The 18,529-nt window shown below is 42.1% G+C and overlaps 1 protein-coding gene across 6 annotated transcripts in view; it reads left to right on the top strand.

Annotated features, from left to right (window-relative positions):
• Positions 1-18,529, top strand: part of TSEN2 (tRNA splicing endonuclease subunit 2) — a 58,383-nt gene that overhangs the window by 29,053 nt on the left and 10,801 nt on the right. For 2 of the 6 annotated variants that reach the window (XM_026016826.2, XM_072720270.1), the window contains exons 8-12: positions 518-656; positions 8,420-8,456; positions 8,994-9,105; positions 10,419-10,508; positions 11,701-13,704. In XM_026016826.2, the coding sequence (XP_025872611.1) occupies positions 518-656; positions 8,420-8,456; positions 8,994-9,105; positions 10,419-10,508; positions 11,701-11,760 (438 nt within the window). In that variant the 3' untranslated portion in view covers positions 11,761-13,704. Of the gene's footprint in view, positions 1-517; positions 657-8,419; positions 8,457-8,993; positions 9,106-10,387; positions 10,509-11,700; positions 13,705-15,645; positions 15,703-18,529 lie in introns of those variants that run through there. The other 4 variants (XR_003237717.2, XR_003237716.2, XR_011994310.1 and 1 more) reach the window with 4 other exon arrangements.

Genomic DNA, 18,529 nt, shown 5'->3' with positions numbered 1-18,529 from the left:
TGTCACACTTGAGCACCCTGGCATGCACTCGTTTCTCTGCCTCACCCTACTGCTTCCAGTTCCCTCCACCACCCCCTTCCACTTGGCTACTTCCTCCTCATCTCAGATGTTACTGTTGCAGGGCAGCCTTGTCCAGAGCCATGCTATCTGATAGATAAGCCTCAGACAGGAACCATGGGTATCATTTTAAATTTTCTGGTAGCTACATGAAAGGGGTTAAAAGAAAAAGTCATATTATTTACATAGTTTATTTAATTCAGCGTATCATTCCTGTTTTCCTGCCAAGTCTTTGAAATTCAGTGTATATTTTCCACCTGAAGCACATTTCCCTTCTGGCCTGTGTCTGATGCTGCCACACCGGACAGCACAGGTTTAGATCCTCTGTTAAGTCCCTCTGTCATAGTACTGTGTATGTTTACTGCTTCGGCTCCACACTTAGTATGGATGTCAGGTCACTGGCTGAATGATGAGCGAATGCATACATAATAATGCCTTTTTTTCCTTTCACTAACATTAGGAGCCCTTAACAATCATGAAGCTCTGGAAAGCTTTCACTGTAGTTCAGCCCACATTCAGGACTACATACATGGCATACCATTACTTCCGAAGCAAGGGCTGGGTGCCCAAAGTGGGACTTAAGTATGGGACAGATTTACGTAAGTAGTTCTTGACACGGTAGGTGTGAGAACCAGCATCTGCAACAGATCCCAGGGTGAAAACTTGAATTGGTAATATGTGCTGTTGCTGATTTTTTTCTAAGATGTCTTCCTTTTGGCTTAAATAAAAATATTTGGGTTGGGCTAGAGGGTTTGTCCAGAAAGAGTGAAAAGGAAATCTGAGGAGAAAGCCCAGAGACAGAAGCCTGTAGCTCTGCATCTGCTCTGTAATCTGAGAAAAGAGTTTTATGGCCCCCACCCCCCTCCTCTCATTAGCCATGTTATCATGTGATATAAGGCAGGCCCCTCCCACCATTTGCTTCAACGTGGATGGAACTGGAGGGTATTATGCTGAGTGAAATAAGTCAGTTGGAGAAGGACAAACAGTGTATGTTCTCATTCATTTGGGGAATATGAATAATAGTGAAAGGGAATATAAAGGAAGGGAGAAGAAATGTTGGGAAATATCAGGAAGGGAGACAGAACATAAAGACTCCTAACTCGGGGAAACGAACTAGGGGTGGTGGAGGGGGAGGAGGGCGGGTGTTGGAGGGGAATGGGTGACGGGCACTGAGGTGGACACTTGACGGGATGAGCACTGGGTGTTTTTCTGTATGTTGGTAAATTGAACACCAATAAAAATTAATTTAAAAAAAAAAAAAAAATAAGGCAGGCCCTTACCTGCTAGGACTCAATTGTCTCATCTAAAAATGAGAATAATCCTATAATAATATGATAATCACTGCTATCCTTTGTTGAGCACTTACTATGTGTCAAGCATTTTAAAATTCATTATATCATTTAATCCCTAAAGCAGTCTTGTACAAAGGATACTCTTTATTATTCCTAGTTTTCTGATGAGAAGATTGCAGTTTTTGGAGAATGGGTCATTGTCCCCTAATAGTTTCCAGGGCCAGCAACTTAAGAGAGCTGAGGTTTGAATTCTGGAAACTCTTGGAAACTGCCTATTCTTATCATAAAGAGAGAATTCTGGACCAGACGAGCACTTCATTTAACAGATAATTACTAAGAGTCTTCTGCGGGCTGTCTTCTTAGGTGCCAGTAATACAGAGGTGAATGAGACAAATACAAAGCTGCCTCAGTGTAGCTGCTTACATTCTGGCTGGGAAGATGAGTAAGCAAACAAGTAAATATATAACGTAATTTCAGGGACTATTAAATACTGAGAAAAATAAAACAGGAAAGGGATAGAGAGTGAAGAAAGTTAGGAAAAGACTTTGAAAAGATGTGACCACAAGCAAAAATGTGACCACAGTGAGGGAACAGGTCACTTGAGAATCTGGGGAAGACCAGGGTAGGCACAAAGTGAACAGTAAGTGCAAAAGCCCTGAGGCAGGAACAACATGAAGACAGGGATCCAGAACTTGGAGATCCCAAGGAAGAGTGAAGAACAGAGGAGGCACAAAGAGAACAGCAAGCATAAAAGCCCTGAAGCAAGGAAATCTCAGGAACTGCATAAAGATGGTATGTCAAGAACTTTTAAATCCCAGAGGGAGAGTAACATGAGGTGATGTCTGCAACTTAGGCTGATGCAGATTGTGTAGGACCTGTTTGTTATTCTGGTGATTGGAAGTCTTGAGGATTTTGAGCAAAGAAGTGACTTAAAATGAATAGGACCCTCTGTCTGCTCTGTTACTAATAGACTACAGGGTGGGGCAGGAGACAAAAATGGAAGCAGAGAGACTTAGGAAAAATGAGCCAAACCAGCCCTGGAGAATGGATGTGAGAATTTCATTTAAGAGGAATTGGGAATAATGCCTACATACTTAGGATTCGTATTTGGGACATATTAAGTAAGTCCAGTGGAGATATTATGAAGATAGATGATTCTAGAGCACAGGAGGGCCTTCACATATAAATGTGGAGTTGTCATTATGTAAGGAACTCTCAAAGCCACAGGCCTGGGTGAGTGGACAGAGACCCTGGGGTCCCTTCCAGCACTAGTGTCACTACTAAGTCCCTCAAACTCGTTTTCCACATCTGCTAAGTGAAGGTGCTTCCTGGATGTTTTCAGAATTGTTTATGAGGCTCAAACAAAAATGTCAAGATATTTGAGAAGTCCTCTAAGGAGTCATGGCCCTTGAGGTCTTGTGAGCTGTATCATGTGATTGTTTCATGTGTTTTGAGCCTTTTTAATACCCAAAGAAAGCCAATTCAATATTTTAAATCTTTAAATGCTCTAAAGTTGCACTTATCCTGGAATCTTAGGATAGTCTTCAGGAGACCCCATAAAATATGGTGTTTGTAGATTGGTGTGTTTTTCTGGGTCAAGAGTCCATGCCTTTCATTAGATTCTCAAGTGGGAAGGGTGCCAGGAATCCAAAATAAAGGTTAAGGGTTTCCTATCCCTCTGAGATAAATGGTTTCTTTTGTTTCTTCCATGCCTGGATTTCAGGTCCAGATATCCTAACTCAGGGTTAGCACACAAATGATCAGGATTAGCTTGAAATTAGTTTGTTAGGTTTACACAGAATTGTGTTGGCCACAGTTCACCATGTTTAAATAAGTTATGTGCCTGTTTCATTTTCCTTCATTGGCTTCCTGCCGTGTTCTCCTTTTCATACTCCTGTAAGAATAGCCACTTGGTGCAAACACTTGGCAGGTCGTCTTCAGCTTTCTCATTGTATGGGTGAAACTTGAGTTAGAATTTTCCAGTCAACAAGGCTGTAGGGATACTTTCAGAGTTGGCATGGGGCTAGTGAAGAGAGCTCTTTGAGTTCATGGCCAACTCTACCTCTTTACTGTGTGACCTCAGGCAAGTTACATCATCTCTCTAAGTTTCCATTTGCTTATCATGAATAACACCATCTTTTTTACAAAAAAATAAAAATTGCAAGGGAAAGGGGCCTTTGTGGAGTACCTTCTAAGCATAACTTATCTCAGGTATTTTCAATATATCCCATATTGTTGATGAAGAGTCATTTTAAAACAAACCGTCTGGGCCACCTAGGTGGTTCAGTCCACTAAGCATCTGCCTTCAGCTCAGGTCATGATCTCAGGGTCCTGGGATGGAGCCCTGTAGCGGACTCTGCTCTGAGGGGAGGCTGTTTCTCCCTCTTCCTCTGTTCCTCCCCTGCTAGTGTTCTTGCTTTCTCTCTTTCAAATAAATAAAATATTTATTTAAAAAAAAAGAAAAACTGCCTTATAGGGATGGTTGGAAGGACAGATTTTTTTTTTTAAAGAAAAAAAGCAAGTGTTATTGCCCAACTCCCTGGAGGCCTTTGCCCACAGCTGGATCATATCATGTACTTCGGGCTGCTTGTATAATTAATGTGGGACCAGATCTCTGGCCCAGCAGCAACACGAGGGGTGTCTTCACATTTCCTGCTTTAGCAGGGGTTCACAAGCCTGGGATAAAGGGAACAGCTTCCTGGGGCGCCTGGCTGGCTCAGTTGATAGAGCATGCAACTCTTGATCTCAGGATTGTGAGTTGAAGCTCCACACTAGGCATAGAGATTACTTAAAATCTTTAAAAAAAAAAAAAAAAGGAATAGCTTCCCTAAATTTTCCTGTTCTCTGGGCACAGCTGCTTGGTGCCTGCAATTTTTTAGCAATATTATTTTAATTTTGAAGGTTGGTGACCTAATCACACATACCCTAGAACTGCCAACACAGATTAAGCCCAGGACATCCTCTCTTATCCATTGTTTCTGCTTATAGAAGTAATGACTTATGACAAAGGGCCATTATGAAATTCACATCTTATCAGGGAAACTCTTCCCTTGAATAAATCTTGTCAATCACATTTCATTTGCAGGAGCAGTGCTTGGAACAAGTGATATGGATCTCAAATTGAGTGCAGCTGTCAAGCTACTTGACCTTGATCACCCACTAGTGAAAACCAGATATGAAACCAAGTGGGAGCCTTTCCTTATATTCCCCACCCAAAAGCTCCTTCATCTGCTGGCTTTTATGTTGCCCTGGCACCTAGCCTTGGTGCTTTTCTTCCCTCATCTTGTTTAATCTTAATACTCCTGTGAGACACATGGTATTCACTTCCTTTTATAGTATGTTGGGGAAATTATGGTCTAGAAGGGTCAAGGAAGCTGCCGAGGGTCCCACAGCAAGTAAGTGCAGAGGTTAGCTCTGAGTCCAAGCTCGATGTACTTCCACCACACCAAACCACTATTGCCAGCCTGAAAGCTGAAGACCAACTCCAGCTGTATATTTTGTTCTGACACATGCAGCTACTGGTTGATGTGACTTAAGATCTAATTACTCCTAAGCCTCCTTCCCACACAATCCCAATTTTGGATTCGCATTGACTGAGTTTGGTCATGTAATTTCACAGCTGCCTGCGAATTAGAAGTTGAAAGACAAGTGGAGTGATGGGGGCCATTAGAAGCCAACAGGGTACAGGGTTCCTGGAGCCCAAAGGAGTCATCGCCAGCAGTGGCACCCAGTCCCAGAGGCTGACAACTAGTTCTGCCTCCAGGAAGAAGCATCAGAGCAGCTCCTCTGTACTCTTCACAGAATAAAGACCTGTGCCTTCTTCCCATGTCTTGGTTCTTTCCTAACCCACTCGCTTGGCTTATTTTTCCAAACTTCTTAAATGTTTTTGTTAACATTTTCCACATCTGCACGTGCAGCTTTTGCATGCAACTCATAAGAATAGGGACATTCTTCTACATCACTATAAAACCATATAATTCCTGAGAGAAATCAGAACTTTCAATATCCTTAAAATGCCAGAAAATTTAAATTTCCATCTATTGTCCCCAAAATGTCTTTTGCAACTATGGGAGTTTTGTGGTGGTTTTTTCAATACAGACTCTAGTCACTGTTGATTTATCACATCTGGCGTAGTAGGTTTCTCTTTTACTTTCCTAGGGCTGCCATAAGAAATTACCACAAGCTTAGTGGGCTTAAAACATGAGAAATTCGTTTTCTCACAGCTCAGGGTGCCAGAAGTCCACTGGGCTGTGCTCCCTCCAGAGGCAGTAGGGGACATCAATCCCTTGTCTCCTCAGCTGCGAGTGGCACTGGATGTCCTTTGGCTTATGGTTGCATCATTCCAGTCTCTGGAAAAAGCCTTTTCCTTTTTTTTTTTTTTTTAATTTTAATATTTTTATTTATTCATGAGAGAGAGGAGAGAGAGAGAGGCAGAGAGACACAGGCAGAGGGAGAAGCAGGCTCCATGCAGGGAGCCTGATGTGGGACTCGATCCTGGGTCTCCAGGATCATGCCCTGGGCTGAAGGCGGCACCAAACTGCTGAGCCACCCAGGCTACCCTAAAGAGCCTTTTCCAAATAAGGCCACATTCACAGATTGTGGCTCACTATAGCCTTTTTAGCTTTTTTTTTTTTTTTTTTTAATTGAAAACAGTTTCTCTACCTTGTTTGTTTTTCATGGCATCGAATTTTTTTGAAGACTCCTGGAGGATATCCCACATTCTAGATATGTTCAGTTGTTTCCTCATGATTAGACTCCAGCTCACATTCTTTGGCTCACATAATGAGCCACAGAATGATAGTTGTATGTATCATGCCCCATCAGGAGGGACTTAATGTCAGGCTGTCCCACTCTTGATGACAGTAAGTTTGATCACTTGGCTAAAGTGACCAGTGTCAGATGTCTGTTATAAAATTGCATATTTCCTTTTGTAATTAACAAGTAATACGCAGGATGAGACTGCATACCTGGGTCCCCAGTAATTATAATGGCTGCCCAAATTAATTATTGCAGTAATCATTTACTAATTCATTCCTTCTACATGCCATAGCTGGCATTCATTTATAAGAAGGAGCTTTCTCTTCTTTTCCACATTCTTCCAGACTTTATTTTTGAATGCCCAGGATTTCTTAGACTTCTGAAGTTTTCATCTTTCTGCTTGAGAGGCACTTTTGTAAAACGATTTTATTTTCCCCTCTGAATACACTCTCATCATTATGATTACTATCCTAGGTAACATGTTGAACCTTCATTTTATGCCAGTCACTGTGTCAGCCCCTCTCTCTTCAATGACTACCCCCCGGATTTCCTAATAAGGAGATTGAAACATAGGGCATCTTCATGTGGTCTTGATACTGATAAGACTTGAACTTGGGTCTGTCTGGTGCTTTTAACTTCTAAGCTATACCACCATCATCAATCATCCAAAATGACCCAACTTGTGGGGAGGAGCTGCTTTCAAGTTATGTAATGTTCCAGATGCACATTAGACATGTGTGCCTGGTCACAAATAATGGTGTTTAGTGCTAGAAAAGATCTCAATTTCCCCCTCGTTTTTCATTTTGTACTATTGGAAACTGAGGCTCAGAGATGTTAGTAACTTACTTGAAGTCACACAACCATGAGTGGCAGAAACCAGCCAGAAAACAAAATTCCTGAATTCAAGTTCATTCCTGTACGTGGTTTCCTTCCGCTATACCATATCTCAGAAAGTTGAGGATTGTATGTTGGGGTATTTACTAAAATTTGTGCCCTGGCACAGTGAATTTGAGCTGACTTGCCAAATCCTTTAAATATAATTTAAATAGGAAATAGAATAATAAGGAAACGTGACTCTAGAAAGTGTAGTCTAGGTGAAGGGTTGCTCCATTGTCCATGGGATCCTACAGAGTTACTAACTCATGCTATCAAGGTAGCTCTGAGCTTGCTGAACCTAAGGAAAATGTGATTAGCTACAGTACTGATATGGCCAAAAAGGAAAATTCTGTCAATTCCTCAAAGGATAAAAAGCTTTTTTGCACAGATTTTGCACTGGGGACAGCTATAAGCTTACAGATGTAATTGTGCATTAGTAAAAGTAATTTTTATAGCCATAGTTATATATAAGCCCCATACCTCAGAGTCTTAACCACAGAAGTTAATTTTTCATGTGAAAGCCAGAACTGGTGTTTCTGAGTAGTGAGCAGATCAACTTCCAAGGTGCCTCAGGAGCCCAGGCTCTTCCTTGTGGCTCTGTGGTCTTCACCAGGTGGTTTTCAAGGTCATCTTCAGAAAGAAGTAAATATAGCCTTGGTACGTGGCAGGGTTTTATGGGCCAACCTGGCTGCTTGAGAGACACAATCTAGCCACGTGCCTAGAAAGAGAGGGAGTGGGTTTGATAAACAGCCACTCCCTGCCATAGACTTTGTGCCTCTGAAAGGTTCCCTATGAAGTTCCAGAGTCCGCATGACAGAGTCCCTGCCTCAGACTCTCATGGACACTGGCTTTTGACATCCGTAGAATGAATTAGTAGGGCAGACTGATCTCCAACTCCTATGTATGGTTATGTGACTGTCTTCGCCACTTGACTTTGACTATTTCTTAAAAATAGTCATGATTCTTATTCCTCTCTAGCACCAAGACTCAATCAACTTGTACCTGGCCAGAGTACCTCAGACACTTAGAGTTAGGTCGATTTGAAATTAATAGCAAAAAAAAATTAAAAATAAAAAAATAATAGCAAAACGCTAGTCCATGTTATACGAACTTAACATGTTTGACATAATTTCACATTCTCACTCTGTAGAGTATAAGACAAGAGGTGAGACCAAAATTGCTTATATTCAAATTTGGATTTCATTTGTGGTGTGAGGGTGAGATGAGAATGTTAGGGCCCCAATCATAGAGTTGCTTTGTTAATTGCATTTTGTTCCAGGAGGAAAAATAAACAGTTTTAAGATAGACTACAAGATATATTGCAAACTACCCATATACAGATAATTGGGTATTTATGTCTCTTTGGAGAAGAGAAAATGTCAATAATAAGATTTTGATTTCAAATGGTTATACATATTCTTTCTTTTTCTTTGCAGTGTTGTATCGAAAAGGCCCTCCATTTTATCATGCAAGGTTTGGAATGATTTTTAAATAAGTTAATAGCTTAAAGGGACAGGAGGAAACTTCTGACCTCCAATGTAATTTTCACTGCCATAGAAATAGTTATAATCATGTTGTTCTTCACCTCTTAGGAGTATATGCTCTATATCTGTGCCTTCTACACTAACGCTATTGTACTATATGTAAAATAATAAATAGGTTACGATAACATGTGTTGTAGTGTTATACATTGAGTTCGTCTATGCAGTTGATTGTTCATCTTAATATCAGTGAGTGTTATCTAAATAGTTGAATGAATTCACGGCTTTCTTATTGGGAGAAATATTTGTATTCTTTCCTTGTCAGTGCTGAGATGAGCCTGAAAGTTTGTAATGTAAAGTGAGAGTTTTTCATTAATACTTTCCCACAATAACATTGCAGGGGAATTTAAGATTAGATGTTGCATTTTTATTTTCTGTATCTTCATTCTTGGTAGAACAAGCATTACTCTTTTTAAAGAGGTTGATTTCATGCCTTTTGCTTTTACAATGCCCCCTATGTGTCTTCCAGTTACTCTGTCATCATCGAGTTAGTCGACGACCATTTTGAGGGCTCTCTTCGCAGACCCTTCAGTTGGAGGTCCCTGGCTGCCTTGAGCAGGGTTTCAGTTAACGTCTCCAAGGTAACAACATCAGCTTTGACATTCATATGTCACTTAAATGGTTGGATTTATTTTTTCTTAAATTTAGTAGAATCATAAAAGTCATCTGTAGGAACTTCAGTGTTCCTGCCAGCAAGGTTCTAAAAGATGAGATGAGAAGCTGGCCTCCTCTCGTATTCCCTGCCACCATTCACTGGTGCTGAGCTGCAGGACTTGAACTTCAGAGTTTCCTATAGTGATTGATGTAGGGGGGGCATTGCCTGCCTGCCAGGCGTGCCATCAGCACATGCTAAAAATTCAGTCACACACATTCACAGGGGAGTCAGAGCATTGATAAGTTTCTTTTCAAAGCTAGCAGATTTCTTGAAGAAAAAGGAAGAATATTAATATTTATAACTAAAAACAGTGCATGTGGGCAGCCTGGGTGGCTCAGCAGTTTAGTGCCGCCTTCAGCCAAGGGCCTGATCCTGGAGACCCAGGATCGAGTCCCACATCGGGCTCCCTGCATGGAGCCTGCTTCTCCCTCTGCCTGTGTCTCTGCCTCTCTCTCCCTCTCTGTGTCTCGAATGAATGAATAAATAAATGAAAATCTTAAAAAAAAAAAAAAAAAACAGTGCATGTTTTCTCACCACCCTGTTGTTATCTTCATCCCTGAGGATGAGGAATCAGAGATGTTGAGTGATGAACCCAAGATCTTGCAGCTTATATGCAGAATTGGGACTCAAACCCAGAGTCATCTGACTGCCTGATTTGTGTTCCGCTATATTCTGCTGCCATTGAGATAGGAGAGAAATTTCATCTCATACCAGAACTACTAAGGATGAAAGCTTTGTGTGTTCTCTTTTACTCAGTAATTTGCTAACTGAACACAGATTGCGAACCCCCTCTGACTCTGCTCCAGTGCTGCTGGAGGTGCTGTGGGAGGGGAGGCCAGAAGGTCCAGCAGAGGCCAGTGGCAGCTGCCTTGAGTACAGATTAAGTTGCTTAGGTTTGGCCTGTAAAAAGCACCTCTGTCTTTTAGAAATAGGGAGTCTAAACTGTTTGTAGTATTTTTATACCCATTTGCTGGGACTTATGCATATATTTAATATGTTAAATACTGTGTTTATAATCCATATATTTTATTTACATTCTCTTGCCATGTCAACAGTAACTAAATGACAGGTCCTTAGTCTATATCTCAGGCCCAGTCATGTTTCTAGGAGGAAATCAAGGTGGTTTGTGAGTTTCCAGGAGTACATGGTGGGAGGAAATGGAGTCTGTCTGCATTTCCTACTGACACACCCAAATTTATATTGTATAGGATGTGGAGGTTATTCTTCATTTCTCAATAGGAACTCATGCTGTGCTATTTGATTAAACCCTCTACCATGACTGACAAAGAGATGGAGTCACCAGAATGTATGAAACAAATCAAAGTTCAGGTAGGTGAACTCAGAGACAAACTCATGGTATTGCAAAGATTCTGTCCACCACATTGGGTCCTCTGGAACATGTGATCCCAAGAAAAGAAATGAAAACCATGTAGCCTTGATAACAGGGAGCCCCTCAGGCCCTCTCCCTGCTGAGCCCACTCTCACGCCCCCTTAATTCCTGCTGCTGCTCTGCCTGCCATGTCCTCTGGCCTCCGTCCCCACCCTTCAGCTGACACTGCTCTCACAGACACTGGCACCTCCTGGCCAGGCCTCTCCCAGGTCTCATTCCCAGAAACTCAGGTGTCACTGCTCACTCCTTCCTTGAACTTCTTGTCTGGCTTTTGGGGAATCTTCCTGGCGGGTCTTTCTCTGGCAGGACTGCCACACTGCCTCCCAGCATCAGTTACTGTTTCTACCCCTGGCCCCATCTGTGACTCCTCCCCCATATTCAGCAGGTCATCGATGTTGTCTCTGACACTGCACCCTCCCTCCTTGTTCCCACTGCTCTGTCCCACTGTAGCCTTGCCTGTTGGCCTCCCCGGCCCCAGTGCCTCATCCATGCAGTGTGTCCTGCTTGTGCCCACTAGGTTAGCTGTTCATAGGATGCCTGCCCAGACACACTTCTCCCTTTTCAGCACTGGCCTGGATATACCAGCGCCATCTCAGACCTGGATCTGGCGTTAAATGCTAGCTTTCACACGGGTACTCCTGTTCCTGAAACCTGCTAGTGGAATACCAATGCAAAGGCACGTTTAGATTTTAAAATCTGGTGTCAGGGCAGCCCAGGTGGCTGAGTGGTTTAGCGCCGCCTTCAGCCCAGGGCGTGATCCTGGAGACCCGGGATCTAGTCCCACGTCAGGTTTCCTGTGTGGAGCCTGTTTCTCCCTCTGCCTGTGTCTCTGCCTCTCTCTCTCTGTGTGTGTGTGTCTCTCATGAATAAATAAATAAAATCTTTTAAAAAACTCTTTAAAAATAAAAAAATAAAATCTGGTGTGATTATGGTAGACAGTATTTGCATGTGAGGTGTCTATTGCTGCCTTCACCTTTCTCCCTGGTGTTTCAGTGACAAGGAATGGGAGCAGGTGTCCTCATTATATAGACAATTCTCTGTGCAACATTGCTGTGATCTCACATGCCTAGCATGTTCTTTCATTTCTGTTTTTGAAACTTTTAATCACCTTTTTATTTTCGTTGGTTACAGGAGGTGATTCTAAGCCGCTGGGTTTCTTCAAGAGAGAGGAGTGACCAAGATGAACTTTAACAGTCCAACCTCAGAACTATGATTTACCAGCAAATACTATTGAGTCTCCTACAGTAAGCCAAGTTCAGTGTGAGGTAAAGAGTTCTCTTATATAGCTGTCTGATAATTGAAAAGTTTTAAAGGGCATGCCACTCCCAGCACCAAAAAGTGATTAGTGTTTTATAAGATAAAATTACCCAGGAGACAAAAAAGCCCTGTGCTGGCCTTCAGAATCCGTCCTTGGGTCAGTCACTGACTCTGACTGATCCCAAGCTTCTCGTCTATGGACCTCTGTCTTCATCCATTCCAGTATGAAGGTTGGACTAGATGAGTCACAAGAGGATTCTTCCAGCAACAGGGAAATCCTGTTACTCTCCAATTTTACCTGAAAATGGCAGTAGTTTACATTCGTGTGGCACGGTACAGTTTCCCAAACACTTGTATGTGCATGCATCTCTTGTTACTCACCTCCAGTCTGTTCCTAAGTGTGTGTGAGAGGGGAGACTTGGGGATTTGTAAGACCCCATTGATCCATTATGTTAAATGGAACAAATAATGTGTCTCCTCGTATCTAAGAACTTGAACCAATTACTCAAACACTTAAAAATTCGTTTAATGTCTATCAAGGATTTCCATGTCAGAAAGCCTTTAAAACCTAATCTTTAACTTTCAGTAAACTCACTGATGGACATGTTTGTGTATTGTACACAACAATATTGTACAGTATTAGATAAAAATTGCATCTTGCCTCACTGAACTTGTTACAAAATTTAAAAATGTAGTGAAATAATGTATGAAGATACATAATTCAATTAGCATTTAGTAAAACACAACCAAGCCTTTTTCAATTTGCTTGCATACCAGTGAAGGTTTGGGAAGTGGCAGTGATAGAGGGGCAGATAAGTAGGGGGGATGCCAGTGATGGTGTGAGGGAGACAAATGTCTGAGATTCATCCAGTGTCCAAATTCAGGACACTGGCAGACAATCTTCTCCTTGGTACTGAATACCCCAAAAGTGGAAGGTAAGAGCTGGAAGCTAAGAGATGACTAGGAGGGGTATCTGTGTGCATTCCTCTGACACGTGGTCCGGGGGCTCCCAGCAGCCCAAGATTCTGCTTATAGTTGTGTGTGTTCACGCAGTGCCTCTGTTCACACCATGATCCTACTCTCGCAACAGAATCCTCATATACCTGCATGGTCTACATTTTAAAGATTTGGCATTCAAATAGGGGGGGTCGTCCCCCTGCCCCAGACCAATAATGACCATCCATTCCTGCTTCTTAGTACTAAGTCCTTTTGCTCTTTAGTGATGCTAATAGTTCAATGTTTTTACTACCGGCTTTGCTTTCTCCAGGCTCCTTAGCAAAGTAAGACTTTGCTTTGAAGCATCACTTTCTTAAAACCCTGAAAGTCAGCAAAAATTTCAGGAGCCATATCTTTTCCCCGTTTCATTTGTCATTGGTGGTTACACTTCTCTCCCCAAGCCTGATCAGCGCATATATCCCTTGATGGTTAAAAAAAAAAAAAAATTCTTCCATGAATCCTTCATCAAAGTACCGTCCTCCTGGGAGCCCTTCACATCACATACCTTATCATCAGCTAATGTGCCTTCAAGGTTATGGTGACTTCCTTCATGTAAAGGCTAAAATAAAGATGTAGAAAAGCCATAAGACTGCACAGATATTATTGCTAACTGAAAGCTCTAGAAGGATGTCCAAAAGCATCATCTTTAGAAAGGCCTTGTATGAAATATTTTCCTTCATATACACAGTCTGAGCATCATGTAGCAAGCCATGCACTCTTCAGCATTACCCAAGGGCCCTGGGGTTCTGGAATGATGTATCGCCAAAGGTTTTGGTTGACATAAGCCTCAGTTACCAACTAAAAGCAGTATTAGCTTAGCTTTAGATGCATTATGTCCTAGAACTTTTTTCTTACCTTCTGAAATAAAGGTAACAGATGGTGTGTGTGTGTATGTTGTTTTTGGGGTTTTTTTTTAAAGCTCAGGTTCGGGGTGCCTGGGTGGCTTGGTCAGTTAAGTGGCTGCCTCTGGCTTAGGTCATGATCCCAGGGTCCTGGGATCAAGCCCTGTGTCGGGCTCCCTGCTCAGCAGGAGTCTGCTGCTTCTCCCTCTGTGTGCTTCCTTGCTCTATTTCTCTTTCTCTCTCAAATAAATATAAATCTTAAAAAAAAAAAAAATGCTCAGGTTCAGCAAGACTGAAGTTTGGTCTGTGATAAAACCACCTTCAGGCTGTGGTTCAATGGGGAAGCTGCTGCCACCTCAGTGAGAACAGAAGTTGTTTCACTCTTTCTTCAAAGTGTTTTACATGGGTCTTAAATCCTGAACCTTCCAAGCTTACTTTAAAACTGGAATTCTTCACCACATCCTCCTTCTCCTCCATCATTTTCCAGCTTTCCAAAGGCATCTAAGCTGCACACTATACCATCCTGTGCTTAGTGGCATCACGTGGACTGGCTATGCACCCATCATACAAGAATTTCACTGGCTTTATAAAGTAGCATGCCACACTCAAGAATACCATGGAATTGTAGAACCAGTACTTTTTTGCAGGTTATATTTTGTCACCCAGTGCAAAAAACCATACACACAAAAAGGGAACATATGCTTAGCCAAGATTGTATCTTTTATATGATCACCTTTCTCAATACATTATCACTTTTTTTTTTTTAAAGAAATTTCCTAGAATTTTAAAACTCCCCTACTTTCTTCATGGGCTTTTCCACTCCTATGGGAGACACTTTTACGTAATAAAGTGGGGGAAATGTCGTGACAGTATGCCACACATCTAGCACAAGCATTAGGCAGTCAGCTTAGACCATGGCATGTTGTGTGGGCCAGACATAACTTAGGTGATTTTGCTGCAGACTTCACAGACTCCTTATTTTTTATTTAGATAGCCAATACGGAGTACCACTTTTTTTTGCAAATTCTTAGAGTATATATTCAGATAGTGGGGGTTAAGATGGGGCAGACACCTGTGTTCTTACTTATCCTACAATAGACTTTTGACTTCAAGTAATGGGACCCCTCCACAGGACAAAGGTTTGAGTCTCAGACATGGCCAACACACACAGCACCACCACAAAGTGCAAGTGGAAGACTTGACTTGAGAGCTCTTGATCCTGTGTTCAGCCTTTATAAGATCTCCACAGCTAAAGTGACACCAGCCTAGAAAAGCATGTGAAATCAGAAATACAGCCCTGTTAGGGCCTGTCCGAGTAAAGGTTAGGAAGGCTGGGAGCACCATGGTGGCACAGTCCATTAAGCATTAGACTCTTGGTTTTGGCTCAGGCCATGATCTCAGGGTCATGGGATCAAGCCCTGCACTCAGTGTGGAGTCTGCTTAAGGATCCCTCTCCCTCTGCCCACCCCTCACCCCACATCCCATTCCCCCACCCCATGCCATTCACTCTATAAAAATAAACTTTAAAAAAACCAGGACACCAGGCAGGGCCAGGTATTTGCTGGTACACCTGGGTGGTGGTCCCCCCCACCTCAGGTTTGGGGTGCAACCTGAGGTCCCCACCAGGAACATGTTCATGTATGTGAGTCTTACATAGGACTTCAGTAGGTTCACAGATTCTGTGAGGACCATCTGTGGATCCCACTTGCAAACCTGGGAGCATTGTGTGGTTCTTAACTTTTAATTGGTCTCCCCAGAGATAATTTTATTAAAGTCTAGGTAATGGAATGAGCCTTCTAGAAAGGAACCAGTCAAATCTCAGCTCCGCCTTTCAGTGGTTACGTGACCTTGGGCAATTGTCCTTTTGAGCTTCAATTTTCCTATCTAAAATTGGGTTGCTGATAATAATTACATCATTGTGTGGATAAAGGAGAACTCAAAAAGCACTTGACATGTGATGGAGTTTCCCCTCTCTTCCCAGGAGTGACTCAAACCCACCAGATTGGCAAGAGACCAAGAAGACACAGTGTCAATTTATTTATACTCAGAGCTAAGTCTGGGCTGAGAATGAAATGCGTTTGTGGAAGTTAGGCCCATCCAATAACATGCAGGCATTGTTTGTGCACAGAAAGTGGGAGAGCTGAGAGGACCTTCACCAAGGGTCTTCTGTGTGCCGGAGGGGCTTTTCTGTCGTCACAGAGCTGCATTACCTTCATCCTACCTTCTGAAGAACCGAGGCTAGAACTGGACAGTCACCCTTGGGAGGTGTGGACCCAGCTCGGGCCGCAGTGGGACACCGATAGATGGTTCTGCATTGCACACGTGCGCCGCCTCTAAGGCACCACCTCCTCAGGTGGCTCACAGTTTTCAGGGTTTTTAAATTGTCAGTGAGACTCTGGTTTTGGTATCAAGTTTTAGCAATTGCTTGGTCTCTTTCATTGGCCTTGGCTGAAGGACAGGATGGCTAAGGCCTCCTTGGTTTAGAGTCAGACACAGGTTTGCATCCCAACTCCCACTTACTAGCTGTGGTATCTTAACCTGTTTCCTCATCTAGAAAATGGAGTTAATGTTATCAGCATACATATACAATGGAATACCTTTCAGCTACAAAAAGGAAGGAAGTGCTGGCACATGCAGCATGGATGAATCCCGGCTACATGCCAAGCAAAAGAAGCCAGACATAAAATGCCACATATTGTTTGATTCCAGGCATATATCCAGAATAGGTAAATCCATAGAGAACACAGATTGGTGGGTACCAGGAGCAGGGGGAAGGAAGACTCGGAAGCAACTGCTGAGTGGGTACAGAGTCTCCTTTAGGGGTAATGTTTCAGAGTGGTGGTGGTTGCACAATTCTGAATATACTAAATGCCCCTGAATATTTTGCTTTAAGATGGGTTTATGTAGTAAGAATCTCACCTCGATAGAAACAAAAGTAAAAAAATAATAATGGTGCCCAGAGGTTTGCTGGAGGATTAAGTGGCTTGGCCCTTACTGGATGCTTATTAGCACAGTGCCTGGCTTGTGATGGACTTTTCAGTCCTTTCCAGCTATTCTGATTCATCTCAGGGGGCAAGAGGAAGCACTCATGTCATGGTATGCCCACCATACCGGGCAGCCCAGGTGGCTCAGCAGTTTAGTGCCGCCTTCAGCCCAGGGTGTGATCCTGGAGACCTGGGATCGAGTTCCGCATCAGGCTCCCTGCATGGAGCCTGCTTCTCCCTCTGCCTATCTCTCTGCTTCTTTCTCCTCTCTGTGTTTCTCATGAATAAATAAATAAAGTCTCTTTAAAAAATCATTCCTACTCTCATCTGTTTAAATAGTTATTTGTACAATTGATTATTTTATGTTGATTCTCTGAGCTTCATAGAGGCTGATGTTTTCTCTCGTTCCCAAACAGGAGAAATAGTGACGTCTGTGCCTCTACTGTACTAAATTCTCCTATAAGGAGATTCAGTTCTAGAAAGTAATCAATTCATAATGTTACATCTGACAGGGATTAAACCAACAAGAATGGGAAATGGCTTTAAGCAGGTTTACCAGGGTGGGACTGGTTAGGCTTTGCTTCATTTTTGAGCATAGTCTACAAGTCTGAAAAATCATTGTTATTTGTGGAATAAAATTTTTATTTTGGTTGGGGGGTTTTTTTGCCCTTATTATTAAAGTATTTTCGCTTTAAGTTACTATTTACTTGAATGTGATTTTTAACTTAGTTTTCCCCTTCTCATAGAGTACTTGGGTTAAAAAGAAATGAGGTATCTTTTCCCTACTACCCCCCTCCCATTTATGATTTTACCAACTGAATTCAGAATTTTAAAAAATCTGATTACATGAATGTTAGCTTCCTTAAAACTAACTATAGTCCATTTCTAAAATGGAGAGATATTTAAACCCCTCAATTTGGGGCACCTGGGTAGCTCAGTCTGTTAGGCGTCCAACTCTTGATTTTGGCTCAGGTTGTGATCTCATGGGTTGTGGGATCTAGCCCCTTGTGGGGCTCTGCACTCAACAGGGAGTCTCCTTGAGTTTCTCTCCCTATGCCCATCCCCCACTTGTGCTATCACTGTGTGTGTGTCTCTCTAAAATACATCTTTAAAAATAAAAAAACCCCTCAGTTTTATTTTAAATCTTTGCTTATATATAAGCTGAAAAAAACTTAGTCTTTCTGCCATTTTATGAGATACAGAGATGCCTTAGGAATACATATGAAAAAGCACACTTGTAAAACTGTTAAACTAAGTATATATATATATATATATTTAAAACTAAGTATATTTTATTTCAAAGTAATTCACTAAAAGAATAATTCACTATTTTTTTAGGTGAAAGGTTGCAAGGATTTAAGATTTTATTTTTTATTTTATTTTATTTTTTTTACAGATTTTATTTATTCATGAGAGATACACACACACACACACACAGGTAAAGACACAGGCAGAGGGAGAAGCAGGATCCATGCAGCGAGCCCAATGCGGGACCAGATCCCGGGTCTCCAGAATCATGTCCTGGATGGAAGGTGGCACTAAACTGCTGAGCCACCCGGGCTGCCCGGATTTAAGATTTTAGAATCTTTACATTTTCAGAAATAATATTACACAGGTAGATATTCTTATTCCTAACTTATTTATTTTTTTAAGATTTATTTATTGAGCACCTGGGTGGCTCAGCTCATTGAGTGTCTGCCTTGGGCTCAGGTCATGATCCCAGGATCCTGGGATGGAGTCCTGTGTTGGGCTCCCTGCTTAGCAGAGAGCCTGCTTCTCCCTCTCCCTCTGCTGCTCCCCCTACTTGTGCACTCTCTCTTTCTCTCTCTCACTGTCAAATAAATAAAATCCTTCTTAAAAAATTTATTTTAGAAGTGGGGG

The sequence above is a fragment of the Vulpes vulpes genome, chromosome 9 (assembly GCF_048418805.1).
Source record: "Vulpes vulpes isolate BD-2025 chromosome 9, VulVul3, whole genome shotgun sequence".
In the NCBI taxonomy this organism is placed as follows: Eukaryota; Metazoa; Chordata; class Mammalia; order Carnivora; family Canidae; genus Vulpes; species Vulpes vulpes.
The sequence above is the reverse complement of the archived record's forward strand: the minus strand, read 5'-3'. Positions and strand labels throughout refer to the sequence as shown.